General features: G+C 37.9%; 1 protein-coding gene across 1 annotated transcript; it reads left to right on the forward strand.

Moving 5' to 3' along the window:
* The first annotated feature begins 5,365 nt into the window (after window positions 1–5,365).
* On the forward strand, window positions 5,366–14,539 carry LOC135648340 (protein SUPPRESSOR OF GENE SILENCING 3 homolog). Its single transcript, XM_065165953.1, has 6 exons — window positions 5,366–5,552; window positions 7,548–8,639; window positions 11,210–11,507; window positions 12,979–13,223; window positions 13,602–13,759; window positions 14,119–14,539. Exons 2-6 carry the CDS (start codon window positions 7,572–7,574, stop codon window positions 14,342–14,344), a joined length of 1,995 nt encoding a protein of 664 aa, XP_065022025.1. The 5' UTR covers window positions 5,366–5,552; window positions 7,548–7,571; the 3' UTR covers window positions 14,345–14,539.
* Window positions 14,540–17,183: the final 2,644 nt, after the last annotated feature.

A 17,183-nucleotide genomic window follows, 5' to 3' on the forward strand; every position in this document is an offset into this window, starting at 1 on the left:
CGGGCGATCTTAGAAGGGCTCCCGGGGGCGGCCACGCAAGCGGTCGGAGATGGATCCAGCCGCCAATCGACGGCTCCGATCCACGCGTAAATCCCTAAAACTAATCGACGGCAAAATCGCAGACCAAAGCGTCCCCATCGTGACGAGACACACTAAACACCAAATCCTCAAAGCGGGAGTCTCACATGTGAGTGGGTCACATGAAGCGAGTAGTTTAACCTGCGAAGAAGCCATATTAAAAGGTGGGTTTAGGTAGGACGATGATGGGTGGGGGGAACGCACGGGGAGAAGGATAAGAAAGAAGACGGTGGGGCGAGGAAGCGGCAGGTGCGGTGGTCAGAAGTCAGAGTGACAGGGAACAGAGGCAATTATTGGGTGGGAGCAAAGGTGTGCCGTGCAAGACTGGGGGCCTGTCAAGGGTGTTGGTGTCAAGGTGAGGAGCAGGCCAGGGGAGGAGGGGGCATGCAGTGTATCGCCACGGCCGGTTGTTGGCATGTGGGGGGGTGGGTGGGTGGGAGTGGGTGGTGCGAGTTGGACTCAGTATTGTAGTATATGTATGCATTATTATTTATTTACTTATTTATTACGGAAAATGATACTTTTACACATCTACCCTTTGCAAGTTCGAGAATAACCATATTTAGCCCTCTGGTATATATATATATACATATATATATATATACATATATATATATATATACATACATATATATATATATAATATTCAAATCCAACCCTATCATTAGAATTTGTTCATTATTAGGTTAATTTACTACATGAAGGATATTAATATTAAAAGAAGTTTGAACTTAAATGATTAACTGTATTATATTTGTTTACGGTTTTTAAGTTTTATAGAGATATAAACACTAAACTTAAATTTAAAGTGAAAAATATAAAAATCATAAAATTTGGACTGATATATAAATATATATATATCATTAGAATTTGTTCATTATTAAGGTTAATTTACTACGTGAAGGATATGAATATTATTTGAAGTTTGAACTAAAATGATTAACTGTATTATATTTGTTTAAGGTTTTTAAGTTTTATAGAGATAAAAACACTAAACTTAAATTTAAAGTGACAAATATAAATATCATAAAATTTGGACTGATGTGTATATAATTTTACCTATTTGAAAATAGATATATTATATAGAAGATTAGAAATAACATAATGTGGCATGTAAATCCCTTCGAATATATAAATATTTCATATATGTGGCTCTTATTAGTATCTGTTTAATAAACTCATGTTGGTTATTATTAATGAGTTAAAAAATATATATATTAAATCTTAAATTACTTTTTTATTATCATATATAAATTTAAAGTAATAAATGTAAAAAATATATATTTATAATGTTTTGAGGCTTTAACACTCTTATGCTTGATTCTAAAATTGATTACTTTAGTTATGAGAAAAATAAATTTTAAATAGTCGATTAAGGTTCTGAAATTATTATTTTCACTTATTTTTTATAAATATTTAAATTTAATTTTTTCTAAAGGAATTTGGAAGTGAATTAGTATAAAACATCCCTTTCGATTTGACCATGAAATTAATTATCGATCGGTTTGGTTCTTGACGTAAACTAAATTGATAATGGTCCTTTTAACATAGATCAAATCCATGTTTATTTTCTTAAGTTTTATAAGAACATATATTTATATATAATAATTTTAGTGAGATAAATTAAAAAATCATTAACTTTATCCATATTATAAAAGGCTTCACCGTTCAACAGCAGTTGCTAAGAAGCAAGATTTGGGACTCCTTCCCCTACTTTAGTCTATGGGCGGAACATTTCTTTAAGGGGAGGAAACTTGTGGGTTTGTGTGCTTAAGAGGAGGGGCTGCAGTTGCTTAATCTAATGATGTCAAATCCATCTTTTGATTCGTTTGGCTTTGTTTACAAGCTAACACCAAAGAATTTGTGCCGGAGATGGCTTGCATCGAGTTGTCGATTCCTGCGGTTTTGGATTTGATTTATGATTACTCGTCAAATATAATATAAAAGTGAATTTACGTAGAATCTCTACCCCTTTAATTAATTTCGATCCACAGATGTTTGAACAATGATGAGCACTGACATATTGCTATGCTACTTTTAGCAGGTTAAGAATCATAGGACAATTGATATGAACTCCAGTAATATCTTAATCATCATCCTGACAGACAAATACATCAAACAAGACCTCTCCAATACTTACTTTTACTGTAATACAGGTTCTTGTAACCACTGAAATATGCATAATATGTTGATGTATATAATGTCAAAATCTTTTCCCATCTCATCCTTTTCTCCCTCGGTTTGGTTTTCCTAACCAAACTTGAATCCAAAGACCTTTCATACTTAATCTAATAATACTTGGTGTGTTTCTTTAGACCTTCACAACATCCTCATGTTGACAAAGCATTACAGTCTTGTTGAATTCTTAGCTCCATGCTCCCTTCGAGAGTGGGGCAAGCATCATCTTTATGCTGTGCATGTCCTGATTCTTCTTTATCTTTGGCTGCCTTTCTTGCTCTTAAACATGTGAGTGCCATCCCCTCCTTTAACCTGCACGAGATGCAAAAGGTTGGATGAATGAAAGGCAAAATCTATTTACATCATCAAAATATATGAGTTAATCATAAGTAGAAAAAACATATTTTTCGATCAATATACAACTAAATATACTTATCAATGCTGATAGTAGAAGAGCCAAGAACTAATTCTATAGCATGGTATACACTATATACTGTGTAGAACAAGATTGATGTCTTGCTGAAATGACTGCAACCCCTTCTGGTGATTTGATTCACTTCAAAGTCAAGGTATCTTCAACGACAGTTTAGTCCCTTCTGCATTCACTATTGCTTGGCACACGGTTTTCTGTGGACAGCAATGACCAAGATGTCACCACCTTGCAGTGGCATTTTCTCAAATTGCTCATCTGCATGTTCTGTGTCAGTCATGGCGTTTCTCCATGTTGTTTGTGTGCACGAGGATCAAACTTCTGTCTGCAACACACACGTAGTGATGGCATGCTAAAAGAAATGTCTCTTACTCTAAAGCAGGCATGGCAATGAATGAATGGCTCACCCTTCTCCGGCCCTCCTGCCGAGACCAGTAGCCATGGTGGTTGTTTCTCTTCTTCCATGTTTGTCTGTGTCTGTCCATGCCCGACACAAGTCCAATCTGACACAGTATGACCCTTTGCAACCCAACTTTGCTTGCTCCCGCAACGAAACAAACAACATCTGAGTGTGACAGTGATTGGGCGGATCTTGCAGCTTTGTGCCAAGTGGTGAGATGATACCGGACTAATTGCATATAAATCTACTAGCATCATTGATTTATGTATTTTAAAAAAATTATATTATGATCCATATAATTCTTAAAAATAAATAAATAATATTATTTCATCGATCATTAATTACAAAACATGACACATAATACCATGGGATCGATACGAAAATGATAGATAAAAATATAATTTTAATATCTATTTCGTTTTCAATGATTTTAGTGGTAAAAATATAATTTCAACATTAAAAAATGAAAGAATGTTGAAATTATCTTTTTATCTATCATTTTCGTATCAATCTAATACTCTAATACGTGGTGTCATGTATTATATTTTTCATTAATATAACTGATGTTGTTATGACAAATGAAGTTATTTGTTTCACTTTTAGAATTATAAAGATTTCACTATAAAATTTTAAGAATATCGTATTGCTAATAAAATATAAATATAGGGGGTAATATATTATTAGCCCGACGATAACTTCAACAAAAGTGAAGAGACCTCTTACTCGGCTACTCTAAGCTTACATAGGATCTTTCATCCCCATCAAAATATAAATATAGGATAGCTAATATTTTTTTTTGAGCCCATGATACAGTCAATTTTTTTTTATTAATTATGTAATAAAATTAAGTTAGAACTCATCCAGTAAAAAAGAAAAAACAACTTTGTTACATGAGAGTCGACGGAAAAGTTAGTTCGATGATAAAGTAATTTATATTTTATATCCAATATTTTATTTCAGTTCAATTTTTATAAAAGATCACATGCATATCCGACAATAATCTTTTATTACAAATGAAAATGGATGTTCAAATTTAGCTTACCAAATTCATAATAAACTGATTGATTGGTGTTTCATAATAAGTTGATTGGATTCCACACACCATATAATCTTTATTGCCTTAAATTCAGAATCTTTATATAATCTTAATAATTTCGGAATCTATATTTTGGTTTTCAAAACTCAGTAATCAGAATCGAATCAAATTGGATCGATTCTGAAATCGAAGTCATCGATTTGGTTCGAAATATCAATTTTTATTTTATTAAAAAAATTTAAAATTTAATATAAAATTATATATATTTTAATTATAAATCGTCGATTTAGTAATAGTCGATTTTGATTCTCAAAAATCAAGAATTATAACCGAACCATTTAGGTTTAATTCTGAGTTGGTTCGAAATCGACGACGAACCCGGTTCAGTTTTAATTTCTATCTAATTGGATTACGGGAATCGACGGGGATAAGCAGGAGTGCTTCGTCCAACCCATTTGCGGCCTACTCGTTTGATCTACCTGCCAGCTGGTTAACCGCAGAAAGGATCTAAACGCGAACCCACGTGGCTCCAATCAGTTTTCCAATAAAAACGTGGGTAATCGGACGGGTAGAACCGATACGATGTGCAGACAGAATTCCATTTCCTACGAAAGCGGGTCCCGCGTGGTCTCCACGACGGCGTCCAATTATAAGGTGCGGTGTAAGTCGGGTAGCCCGTGCAGTGCATAGGTTAGGGAAGGTGATTTCGGTCATAATTACTTAGGGTAATATGTAATTAACCCGTACTAATAAACTAGAGCCCGGGATCCCGAGAATCACAGCCGTCCATTCCATGATTTAGCTGCTTTCTCTTTCCGAGACTTGCTCGACCCAAAATGATAACACAGCCACCCACAAAGGCACGTGCGGCACACCTGCACTGCCCGAACTAGGGAACACCGCTCATTTTCGATGGTCAAGTGACGGGTCAGCAGCAACACGGGTCCACGGTCACCATGTGAGGGAGAAACAATGTTTCCTGAGTTATATGAAAGAGGAAATCCTGGGATGAAGACGGCAGTACAACGGTACTGCCTCGAAACGGCTTGACGGTCGCGATGACTCGACGAGCTGCGCCACCCTCCATCGGACGGCGTGCAGGCATTCGGGGGACACTGCTCTGCGTACACCCTCGTTTTCAATGAGCTGCATTTGATTTGTTGTCCTCACGTCCGGATTCTACCCACCCCGTCCATTTAACGCTCTCCCTTGATCTCCACCCTTCGTTGTCCCCTCTCTTCTTCTTTGAAACCTTCGGGCTACCCACGGAGAGGGAGCGAGAGTGAGACACAGGCTCATCGATCGGTAGTAGCAGCGGCAGATCCGAGCTGGGATTCCCGGAGGCGATCGCCGTCCCTTGGCGAGCATTCCCGAGATCGGCTATCGGCTTCTCCGATCGGCCGTGCCGCCATCTTTTCCGTCATCAGAAGGTGTTCTTCTTCGCCTTTTTTCTGTTTTTCAATACGGATATGGGTTCGGTTTTCCTTTTGGTCATTCCTGCCCGTCATGCATCGCGTTTTGTAGGATCGTTGTCGTATTCTGATGAAATCTCTCCTGTTAGACGCTATTTGAGTAGAAATCCCGTAACCCTCGTTTCCGGATGGTAGAACTCTTGTCTTGGTTTCGCTATTTTGGTTTGCCGATTGCTTTGATTTTGATGTTCTTTATTAGACAGGGGTCGTGATTTCTCGTTCTTTTAGCAATGCCAGAAGAAAATCAACGGAGTATTTAGTTTCTGGAAAATTTCCATGTTCCATACCTCTCGTTGTTCTCGTTTTAATACTGGTGAGGTGAGCATCGGGGAGCTGATGGAAATCAAGATTCTGCTAGTTTAGAAAGCTGTCCTCCATGACTTGTTCAGGAAGGAGAGGATATATGTTCTTTTTCTTTTTTATATGCAATTCTTTATCTAGCCAAGAACAAGTAGTGGCAGTGCTATGGTTATCAGAATGAGGGTACGGACATATGGAAGATGCTTTGTGCGATTTCGTTGGCTTTTCTGTTTCTCTACGCTATTTCTTTTCATTGTTAACAAGCTTCGGCACTTGTTTCCCTTCATTATGCAACGCTCTCTCTCTCAACTAGGTAATGTCATGAACTTTTTGACTCTACGCTTGTTTTCTGTTGAATTTAAATTACTCCTTGTGATCGTGAACTGCTGCACTATGTAATCGGCCTGGCGACTGGCATTTACTGTTGGTTTTGCGTGGTACGTTGAAGGAGGGGTCTTGGTGGGAAAAAGAGAGAAAAAGAAATGTATCAGTGAGAGAGAGGATACCGGTCTAGACGGTGCTTCCGCCTGTTAGGTCTCTAGCAGTGGGTTCGTCTAACCTCTCCTTGAACCCTTTCTGGACTCAACTTTATCTGTGAGGAGTCTAAAGGGTTGTGAAACATAATATCAAAATTGACCTTAAAAAAACTCAATTTATATGTTTAGGATAGTTCAGTCGTCTGGCTTGATTGGGCTGCTCGGTTGGAGAAGTTAGTTTGATGACAGAAATTTGTGAGGTGTGAGTTCTCTCAGAATCCTGTACCTTGTAACAAACTGGTCTCGAAATAATACATACCAACATGTCGGTACTATAATGAATAGTTCTCAAAATCCTAGATTTTAATTGTTTCTGCTCTTGGAAAAACAAATTCAAATATCTGAATATCATAAAAAACTGTTGAGTAGTACTTGAATCCTGAAACATATGCTGGATGTTTAAGCAGCTAGTCATTTTTATTTTCTGCATTGGTTGCTGCTTTTGGATTCTATAGTTGCATGCCTTATTCTCATCTAGTACTTCATGTGCATTGTTTGACAATGATTGGATAAATAGAACCTTAGATTGGGTTGCATATGACGAATATCTTTGTTTTTGACTTCACTGCCTTCAATTATCTTTTTTTTTTTCCAACATACTGATGTTCAATCTGACTTAAGGCGGTTCCTAAGACTTAAATATGCTGCACAAGGATATGAAAGAATCAGATCTCCAACTCAAGGCTGTGGATGAATAAGGATGATGATCTTTGATACTGCATGTTTTCTGATATACACGATGTGAACTAAAATGTTTTATTAACCTCACCTTTTCTTGTTGCCATTGTTATGTTATACCTTGTTTCATCCTCATAGGATGGCTGCTCCTTATTCTACTAGAGATTGAACCATATGTGTCTCTGTTAGAGCATATTAACAATTAAAACATTGTTGAAGTCATATTAATTGAGCGTGCAGTAAGTAATGGACATCTACACTTTCATCTCTAACACACTGGGAACTCTTCTCGTTGCATTTACTCTTTCTTTGTTGACAAGGTTCTTAGTAATGTGAAGAATATGTATGGTCTGCTTTTTCTTAATCCCTTCTCAAGAATGTAAAGAAGAGATAAAATGCTATAAATTTGCTTGGTAATTCACCATGGTTAATGCTGCAGAAACGTGAGTAGTAACAGCACATAATGTATTCAAAGAAGTATGGAGGAAAAAATTCTACTGCTTCAGCTACTGGGGGTAATCCATCAAGAGGAAGAGTTGCCGAACAACAAGGTTCTGGAAAAGGCAATCCAACTATTAATCAGTTGAACAAGGACATGGCTAATGTGGGTTTAGAATCACAGGAGGATGGATGGGAGGTGTATGCAAAAAAATCAAGGAATAGAGCTGGTGGTGCACCATCAAAACCTTCGGATTCTTCAAATGCTTCATCTAAAGCATGGGCCCATTCAGAAGGGGTGTCTAGGCAAGGATGGGGTGGAGATGGAGGAGCTGGTAGGACATCTGGGAATAATTATGCCCAAGCCAATGATTCTCGTAGGCCTGTCGGCAGAGGTAATTCAAAGCAGCAACCACCTACTAAAAGCTGGGAGTCACAATATATGGCACCACCCTCGGCTATACCTCCACCTTTGCAACATGGCTGGCAATGGCCTATAAGAGGTTATTCATCTGGTTCTCAACCAAAGGCAGAAGAACTTATCTCCAAAGATCTTCCCCGTGATGGTTCTTTTGGTGGAGATGACTCTGATGCTGACACAGTACCTAAACAACATGATGATGATGATTTAGATGATGATGAAGATGATTTGTTGGATGATAGCGATGATTTCAGTGATGATTATGATTCTGATGCAAGTCAAATCAGCCATGAGACTAGAAAGAAAAATAAATGGTTCAGGAGATTCTTTGAAGACCTGGATAAACTGACAGCTGAAGCAATTAATGAACCAACAAGACAATGGCATTGTCCGGCATGCCATAATGCTCCAGGTGCCATTGACTGGTACAAAGGTCTGCAACCATTAATGACCCATGCAAAGACCAAAGGTGCTACCAGGGTGAAACTTCATCGGGAGCTTGCTTCACTTTTAGAAGAAGAGCTTCGCCGGAGGGGAACATCTGTGGTACCTGCAGGTGAAGTATTTGGTAAATGGAAGGGACTCAAAGAGACTTCAACGGACCATGAAATAGTTTGGCCTCCAATGGTGGTTGTTATGAACACTTTACTGGAGCAAGACGAGACTGAAAGGGTACTTCTGCCTATGCTTGCCTTATTCTTTCTTTTAATTTATCCTATGTCATGCCAGCAATTGTTCTGTCTGTTTTCTTTTTTGTTTTCTAAGAACTTGTGGACCAAGCTTCCAAAAATTTATGATGCACATGTTTTGCTTGTTAACGAATATATCTTCTTTAATAAGATTTGTAGGATTTCTTGCAACAGCATAGAGATTTGTTGCATCAACATTTTGTTTCATCATCTGGGCTATGATAGTTTTAATAATTGGTATGAACTGAAAAATGTCTATCTATTTTGGAGGATTGTAATTGCCCATATGCAACACCACTTGAGTACTTTTGGAGTGTGATTTAAATATTTATTTGTGTTTATTATAATTACCAGTTTTCTTTTGATTAATATTGTTTTTTCATTCACTGGACAGTTGAAAGATTGCTCAAGCAGTCCAGCAAATTTGTTGACACAGACTTGTTAGACTTTGGTTGTTTATGTAGACAAGAGTCTTACATCTGAATCTAAATGTTTTCAACTTATTAACTGGTCATATATCTTTGTGATATTAGTTCTGTCCATCAGATGGAAAAAAAGTCTTGCAAGGTTCATATCTAGCTTGTGTAGTCCTTTCGAGTGCGAGCCTTTGTGAAACTAGCATTGGTTCCCTTCAGATCTTCAGTTCTCAGTTAGCTACTTTCATCTGATATTAATTTCTATTTTAACCCATACCATCCATCAACTTTGCTTTTGATGAATTTATTAGATCCTCACTTATCTGTTTTAATAAGTTTATAGTTTTGTCTGCATCAGTGTAAAGTGATGCTGAATTATGTGCTAGAGACTAGAGCCAACCTCTTGAACTTTCCAAATATTAGTAGCACAACAAACTTTCCTAGACCAAGCTACACCAATGATATAAGCCTCGAAAACATGAGTTGTCCTCAAATAGGACTTTAAAATCCTCCTAATTTTGCTACCAATGATAAGGAAATCATCCAAAAATAGATAAAATACCTGAGTCAACGCTCAAATGCAACCTCTATACTTGACCAATATACAATTGACCAATATCTCGATACATTAACTGTTTTCTCTCTGCATCGTCATGCTTCCATGATGGTTAGCCACATATATAATTGTTCTTCAGATGCAAAACCCTCATAATGGTTGCAGCTTTACATATCTTTATGTGGTATATACTTGAGCATCCCTGTTTGAGCTGGGAAAAAATGAAGTAAATATTTAAATGGTCTATGTTTATGATTATGTTGCATGTGCTTGCGATACTTTACGCCAACGTTCATCGTACCATGGTGCACTGCCCGGTATGGGTGGTGCATACTGGTCCGACAGGAGATCGGTATGGGTGGTACATACCGGTTTGTCGGTATGTCCTACCGTACTGTGTTAGTATATCGGTATGGTTTGATACGTACCATACGATAGTTGGTCAGTACACCAGTATGGACCGCTATGATGAATCATGCTTTACTCAATCATTATAACAAAGTTTTTAAAATAGTATAATTGTGGCTCATTGTTCTGTAACTAATATTTTGAAATAATTTGAATTAGCAAAATGGTCAATGATAGTGCACTACTTCACAAGTGCACTGCATTAACTCTGCACACAATCGTATGTACACGGCACCTGCATGGTATCAGCATGGCACTTGCAATGGTAGAATGAATATAGTTCCCATGTGGATCCCACAAGCAATGCCGTATGGACGGCTCATAATTTATTATGTGGGTATTTTTGTGAATGCCAGGTGTTCTTTGGACTGTAACAAGTAAAATGTTCAATGAAGTAGTTCAGTTGTTTCTCTAGAAGCTGACTAGTCAATTCCTTCACCTTGTTCTTCTGTAAGGTTTTAGACTATTCACAGATGTTTTCTGCTGATTGAAACTCCAGCATCAAATTATTTATTTGTTGCTGAATATATCTCTTTATGTCTAATTTTCTTTCAATATCTCCATGTCATGGACAACTGAATTAGTGTCTTCGGAACTTACATTTGCTTAGAGAGCAATTTATTTGGTTTGTTCTATTGAGTGTCAAATACTTCTGTACATGAATAAGTGGCTTTATCCTGCCTTGTCAATAGAATTATTCTCCGCCATCTGAAGTGAATTTTCAGTAACAAGTGATAGCTTGAGTTTGAAGACAATAAGATTATTTTCATTGGGTTGACAAATTGAAATGTTGAAGTCTTGGGCCTCTCACCACCTTCTAATGATTGTTTCAACTTTGTTATTATGTTTACAATTGGTTGAGAGCTAAGAAATGTAAACATTCAACTGTTTGTGTTGTGATTGATCAAATCATAAATACTATTTTTAGTTGTTCTCGTAGCTCTTGAAGAATATGTTGAACAGAACCTACCCCCCAATTTTAAATTGATACTTTAAAAAGGTACTGAACTTTGTCATAGATATATTAAAACCTTTTAACAAATAATAAGACAAGACTTGAAGTTCATTTTGTTTCAAACTTGGGTTCCACTTCATATTATTGTTGTCATTCCCATTTTATATCCTTTGTGTGATAATTTGCTTATTTTTGTTTCTCATGTTTTTGAACTACAGTGGGTTGGCATGGGAAACCAAGAGCTCCTTGATTATTTCAGCTCGTATGCAGCAGTGAAAGCCCGTCATTCCTATGGCCCTAACGGGCATCGCGGAATGAGTGTTTTAGTTTTTGAAGCTACTGCAATGGGCTACTTGGAGGCTGAGCGCCTGCATAAACATTTTGCAGAGCAATGCACTGATAGGGATGCTTGGGAACGTCCTCGTCGGAATCTATTCTCTGCAGGCGGTAAACGCCAGTTATATGGTTACTTGGCATCTAAAGAAGATATGGACGTTTTCAACCATCATTGTCAAGGTATGCCCTGTTTTCAGATTATCTAGCTGCATCATGTATGGTATAACAGATAAGCATGAGAATAACAGGATGCAGGTCATGTCACATACTAGTTGCTAGTCGTGATAGATTTGTGTCAATTCTAAGTTCTTATTAGTCACGACTTGGCCACATGCTAAAATAGTTAGGTTGACGTTGATAATAGTACACTCATCAGACCCTTATAAGTTAATCTTAGTTTTACTCATTTCGAATGTGAGACTAATCGTGGTGTTACATTATCAGTTTGTCTTAGTTATGGTCAAAGTTTTATGATGCTTACCACTAACAATTTTTGTTATTTTATCAGGAAAAGGAGTATCCATAACTTGTGAATAAAAAAAAAATCCATATTTTGTTATAATTATTAGGTCAAACCTTATATTTTAAAATTGAGTGTACTAAGTGAATCTTTAGTAGTTCTAAACTAAGAAATAAGGATTCAATTGAGATCAATGGTGAATGAGCATAACAAGTATTTGGTACCTTCATTCAATCAATCAACATGGAGGTATTACTCCAAACTAGTGGGATTACCCTTGGTGTTTTATCTCTTCCAATTTGAGGGAATATGCTTTTAGATTATAAGACTTATTATGGATCTATGCAATGTAGAAGCAGCTACCAAAAAGATGAACATGAGCATAGTGAGATGACAAGCATGACAATTTTTAAGAGGAAATATATAACAAGAAATGTTCTTATTCATTTAAATCTGAGGTAAGTTCAGTCAAGGATAACATAGTGTTGTTTAAGTTTGCTCACGGGTGCATAATGTTGGTCACAGATTATGCACATGCATGCTCACTCTTTACTGTATCCATTTTCTAAGAGGAAAGATATGACAAGAAATGTATTTATACAATTATATCAGATGTAAGTTCAGTGAAGGATAGGAAAGTGTTGCTTAAGTTGGCTCATGGGTGTCTGTTACACATGCAATGTTGGACATAAATCATGCACATGCGTGCTCATTCTTTACTATGGTTATGTTATGACAAATTCTATTGGAGAAATGCATAGTTGAAGATTGACAAAGAAAATGCTATATTGCATTTTTTTCAAAGTGATCCTTGCACTATATTTTATATTTTATCTTGCATTGTCCAAAGTGATCCTTGTACTTTTTTACAAACAATTACTTCCTTGTGAGGCATGCTTGGTTTTTACTCTCTTGCTTGCTTGGCAAATTCACTCTTTCTTTATATGTATGCTCGAGCAAATTACTTATTAGAGGTGTGATGTATAAGTTTTGTTATTTTCTAATGGATCTCCATTTACCATTCCAAGTCAACAATGTAACAGAACTTTCTCGTCTTCAACTGAGTAGGCTTTGTATTGGATGGGTTTTACTTGGTCATTTCTCCTAAAATAATTATTGTTTATTCCTTTGTGTGCCTATATTACACGGTATATTTTTATTTTAAATTTCTGACTTCAACTGAAACTTCAGGTAAATCTCGTTTGAAATATGATTTGAGATCATACCAGGAAATGGTTGTAATTCCAATGAAACAAATGAGTGAGGATAACCAGCAATTAGTTTGGCTGAAAAACAAGGTCATTAAGCAAGAGCAGCGATCCAAGGCACTTGAAGAGACCTTTGGAGTGGTAACCCAAAAATTGCGTGAAACCATGGAAGAGAACAGGATTGTGAGGCTTAGGACCAAGATCCAACACGAAGAAAACAAAGAAGAGGTAATGTCTCTTCTCCGTTATTACTATGACATAAATTTCGTGTATCTATTGTTGTCAAAAGTTTTCTCACGGGAATTGTTTGGTTGTGCATAATATTGTTTCTTAATTCCTTTAAGATTATTGTCATATCTGAGGACAGCCTTTAGGGAATGGAATTTTTAGCAGCCCCAAATGTTCCATGAGAAATTTTATATAGCAATGTTGTATTTTGATTCTTTTGGTGGATATAATCTGAGAAGACGACTACATACTTGAGGAATTTTGGCATTTTTAGGAACTCCGGATGCCCTCTCAAGTTTGTTTCTCCTTTCTAAGCGATTAATCTGGAACTCCTTTATCTGTGGTCTCTGACCTTTCTATTGTATTGGTGTTTTTTAGATGGACTATCAAGAGAAATTTTTCAAGGAACAAATGGACAAAATTCATAAGGCAACTGAAGAGAAAGAGAGAACTTATGAGAAGTTGCTGCAAGAGGAGCGGGCAAAGGCGAAGCATTCAGATGTAAATTGTGGAACCAATGAAGAGCAGAGGCTTAGGTATTCCTCGTGTTCACTATTATGTAGCATAAGATGCATCAAGTGCTTCATTTTACAAGATCAACCACTCTATATTAAGTATATTTATTCTTATATGTTTCAGCACATAGTTTGACCATTTTATTACACTAGCAAATGTTATTATAACATTTGTTTTCTTTTCTGATTGATACATGGTGAATGTGTTGATTCTTTTTTTATATTCCTAGGTCATTTTGTGGATTTACATGGTACCTAATATTCTCTCTCATGTTCTTCCATTTCTAATCATGAGCTCCTAACCATTTCTTTTAGATGGTTTGTGTTTGCTTAGATTTTATTTGTACCTTTGTTAAGTCATTTTTATTCCTTTTTTACAGGAAGGAAGAGATAGCAAGGTTCATCGACAGCCAAGAGAAAGGAGTTGAAGAATTTGAGGCAGAAAGAGAGAAACTGATATTTGCACATGAAGAACATAATGCTGAACTTAGGCGGAAATATCTGGCAGATGAAGTTGAGCTGGAGAAGAAATTTGATGCTGCACTGACGAAATTGATGGAGAAGTATGCTCCTAGTAGCTTCCATGCTTCCTGTAGCAACTCTTAGGACTAAAAAACCCTAGAAAACGGATAGAATTCGGAAATATCTACTGAATTTTCTTAGTTTTGACGTCGACAAGTATACTTTTCAGTGTCTCCTAGTGGAATCTTATGCTCGGAAAACATGACCCAAAAAGGAAAAAAAAAACAGTTTAGGAACAGTGGAGAAGATTTAATTTACTTAGCCGCACCTTTTGTGTCTGCTTATGCTGTTTTCTGTTCTTTAGATCAGTTAAAATGTGTTGCTTGACCATTTATGTGGAGTTGACTCGGCCCAACACCAGCAAGTATATGGATCAAACATTTTAGCTAAAATATTTCTCTCCTGCAAAGCTTTATCGTTGTGTCCTCTTTTATCCTTTGCCCCATATTTCAATCATCTGTTTCTGTTTATTCTTGTGTGAACAGATTCCATTTTTCCCATTGCATTTCTTCTCCATCATCTCATTGATCTCCGAGCTTTTGGAAGTTACGTTTCTGAGATATAAAAATGAGTTGAAGTTTCAGGTGATATGCTGCATCGATCTCCAGTTGCTATGAGAAAGAGTACAAGTGGCGAAAACGTGATCCAGTTTTCTTCTCTATGTTCCAGCCTACCGACTCTCTTCTTAATGTCCCAGACTTAGTGGACAACCCCATCAACGGTCTTCTCCTGCTCCTCGAGTCAAATGGATGGCTGCATGCGACATCCCTGACGTCTCTTCCTCCTCCTCTTCCTCCTCTCTGCATGTCACTTCAACTAAAAGCAAGGGATGGAGCCTAACTCGTTCTTTCCATCCATGCTTTCCTTCGCGTTAATAATACGAAGTGTCTTACAGCTCCACGCGTAAAAGAATCAAAAGGTCAACCGTGGTGGCTTTCCCCACGGAAAGAACAGACCAAACCAGGCCACGCGTCTCCCCCTCCATTTCCATCACATGAAATCGAACCCGAATCCAAACACCACATCTCCTCGTACGAATCTTCCGAGCGACTTCGGCGACCAACACCGTCGGCAAGAGCACGAACAATCTCCGAAGCTTATCCCAGTGACGTGCATGGATCGTTCACCGAGGACAGCAGATCCTGTGGAAGAAGACATCACCGTGGACCCGAAGCAACAACTGAGTGAGACAGAGAAGTAAGAGTAGAGGCACAATGCACAACCTTTTTGTGTGTGCTCTCCCACCAACTAATCCCATTAGGCATCTAAACATTTCCTGTCGTAGATTATAATACAAAGTGCTGTCGGTCGGCACAAATATGTCTACATGTTTTATCCGAGGCGCAATGGTACCGAGATTCAACTGAGAGTTGACTTTTGGGTTTCCCACTACTGTTGGGCACATCACGGCGGAAAGAGAGAGAGAGGAACAGCCCCACCATTTCTACACCATAGATAGACAGACTTGTGGTTGAATCAAAGTTGAGCCTAACACGCTACGATCTGGCTTTCCATTAGGAATAAACAACTCTTGAGATTGCATTCTTGTCTGCTACATCAGGATACAAGTTAGGCCAGAAAAAAGGTTGCATTTTATAGATAGACTTGTGTGTCGCATGCATGAAAGAGGACCCGACTCCCTCTTTAGGCCAGTTTCATCCCTCGTCAAAGACAGCACCATCTCTCTCTCTCTCTCTCTCTCTCTGAATTCTTAGTAGTCCATCTCTTGGAACCATGATAAGGCATTTGCATTCATTTGCACTCCAGAGATGTAGAACACAGAAGAGAGCATCAACTTCTTGGTACTGTCTTTTTGACCCAGCATAGTTGAGGAGAAGTGCTGCTGCCCTCTGAAACCCTTCTTTAGACACCCACCAGATTATGTGGGTTTCTTGGATCTGGTAGGACCCACAAGATCACATTGAAATGGATCAGATGTCTCATTATATTTCAGGATTTCTATGTCATACCTGCTCCCTTATCCACTCAATCTTGGGCTGGGCCCCATAAGAGCCCAATCACTGTGGTCCAAACTTCTCTCTCTCTCACTGTAACCAGTGAAATATGATGCTGATTGCTGAATTCTCTCAAAGTCAAATCCAAACTTTTCTCGACGTCCAGTTGAGGAGCATCTTCATCTCCTCCTTTTGATCCATATTTATATTTGTACTCTGAGTCACCAGTCAACAATGGCCTGCCATGTCCATACAACAAGAAAGATCAAATCCGGTAGGAAGTGGTAATTGGTAAAACAGGGGACTCAAAGTGGGGAAGGTAAATATATGAAATGACAGCTGCAGGAATTCTAAGTGGTGAAAAGCTGTCGTGAGAGAGAGAGAGAGAGAGAGAGAGAGAGAGAGAGTGGTGGTGGTGGTGGTTTAGTAGGAGTGCAGCACTACCAACCAGTGTGGAAAATGTTGTGAGTTCTATTGTTAATTAATGATCAGCACATCCCTGGAATTCTCACTAGATTCCTTCATGTGAGTTTGCAGCATGAAGGAATACATAGTTCATGCCGGAATATATTCTCCAAGATGCAAGTTGATCGAAAGCAGAGAAGGTAGAAAAGATGAGCATGTTCTATGGCAAGCCTTGGTGATACCCTTCAGGTGGACTTCAGATGAGTTGTGCCAATGATTGCTATGAGGAAATCGAAGAGAGGTTTGTCACAGCAGTGCCCAAATGGAAAAGAACATTTCTTGGTGATGGATGCAAGTATTCCTTTGGGATCAAAGGTGATGATCATATCCCACTACTTGCATGGAACGATAACCATTTTTGGGGGAAATCAGTAGCCTGATAAATGTAATATCACGATTGTCCTCTTCAAGAGATTTCAGGAACATGTTCTGTTTGCTGGGTTGGACAAGACAGAAGCTGCTGCTGCTGCTTCTCACAGAGCATGAACACCAAAAATGATTTG

The sequence above is a fragment of the Musa acuminata genome, chromosome BXJ3-9 (assembly GCF_036884655.1).
Source record: "Musa acuminata AAA Group cultivar baxijiao chromosome BXJ3-9, Cavendish_Baxijiao_AAA, whole genome shotgun sequence".
Classification (NCBI taxonomy): Eukaryota; Viridiplantae; Streptophyta; class Magnoliopsida; order Zingiberales; family Musaceae; genus Musa; species Musa acuminata.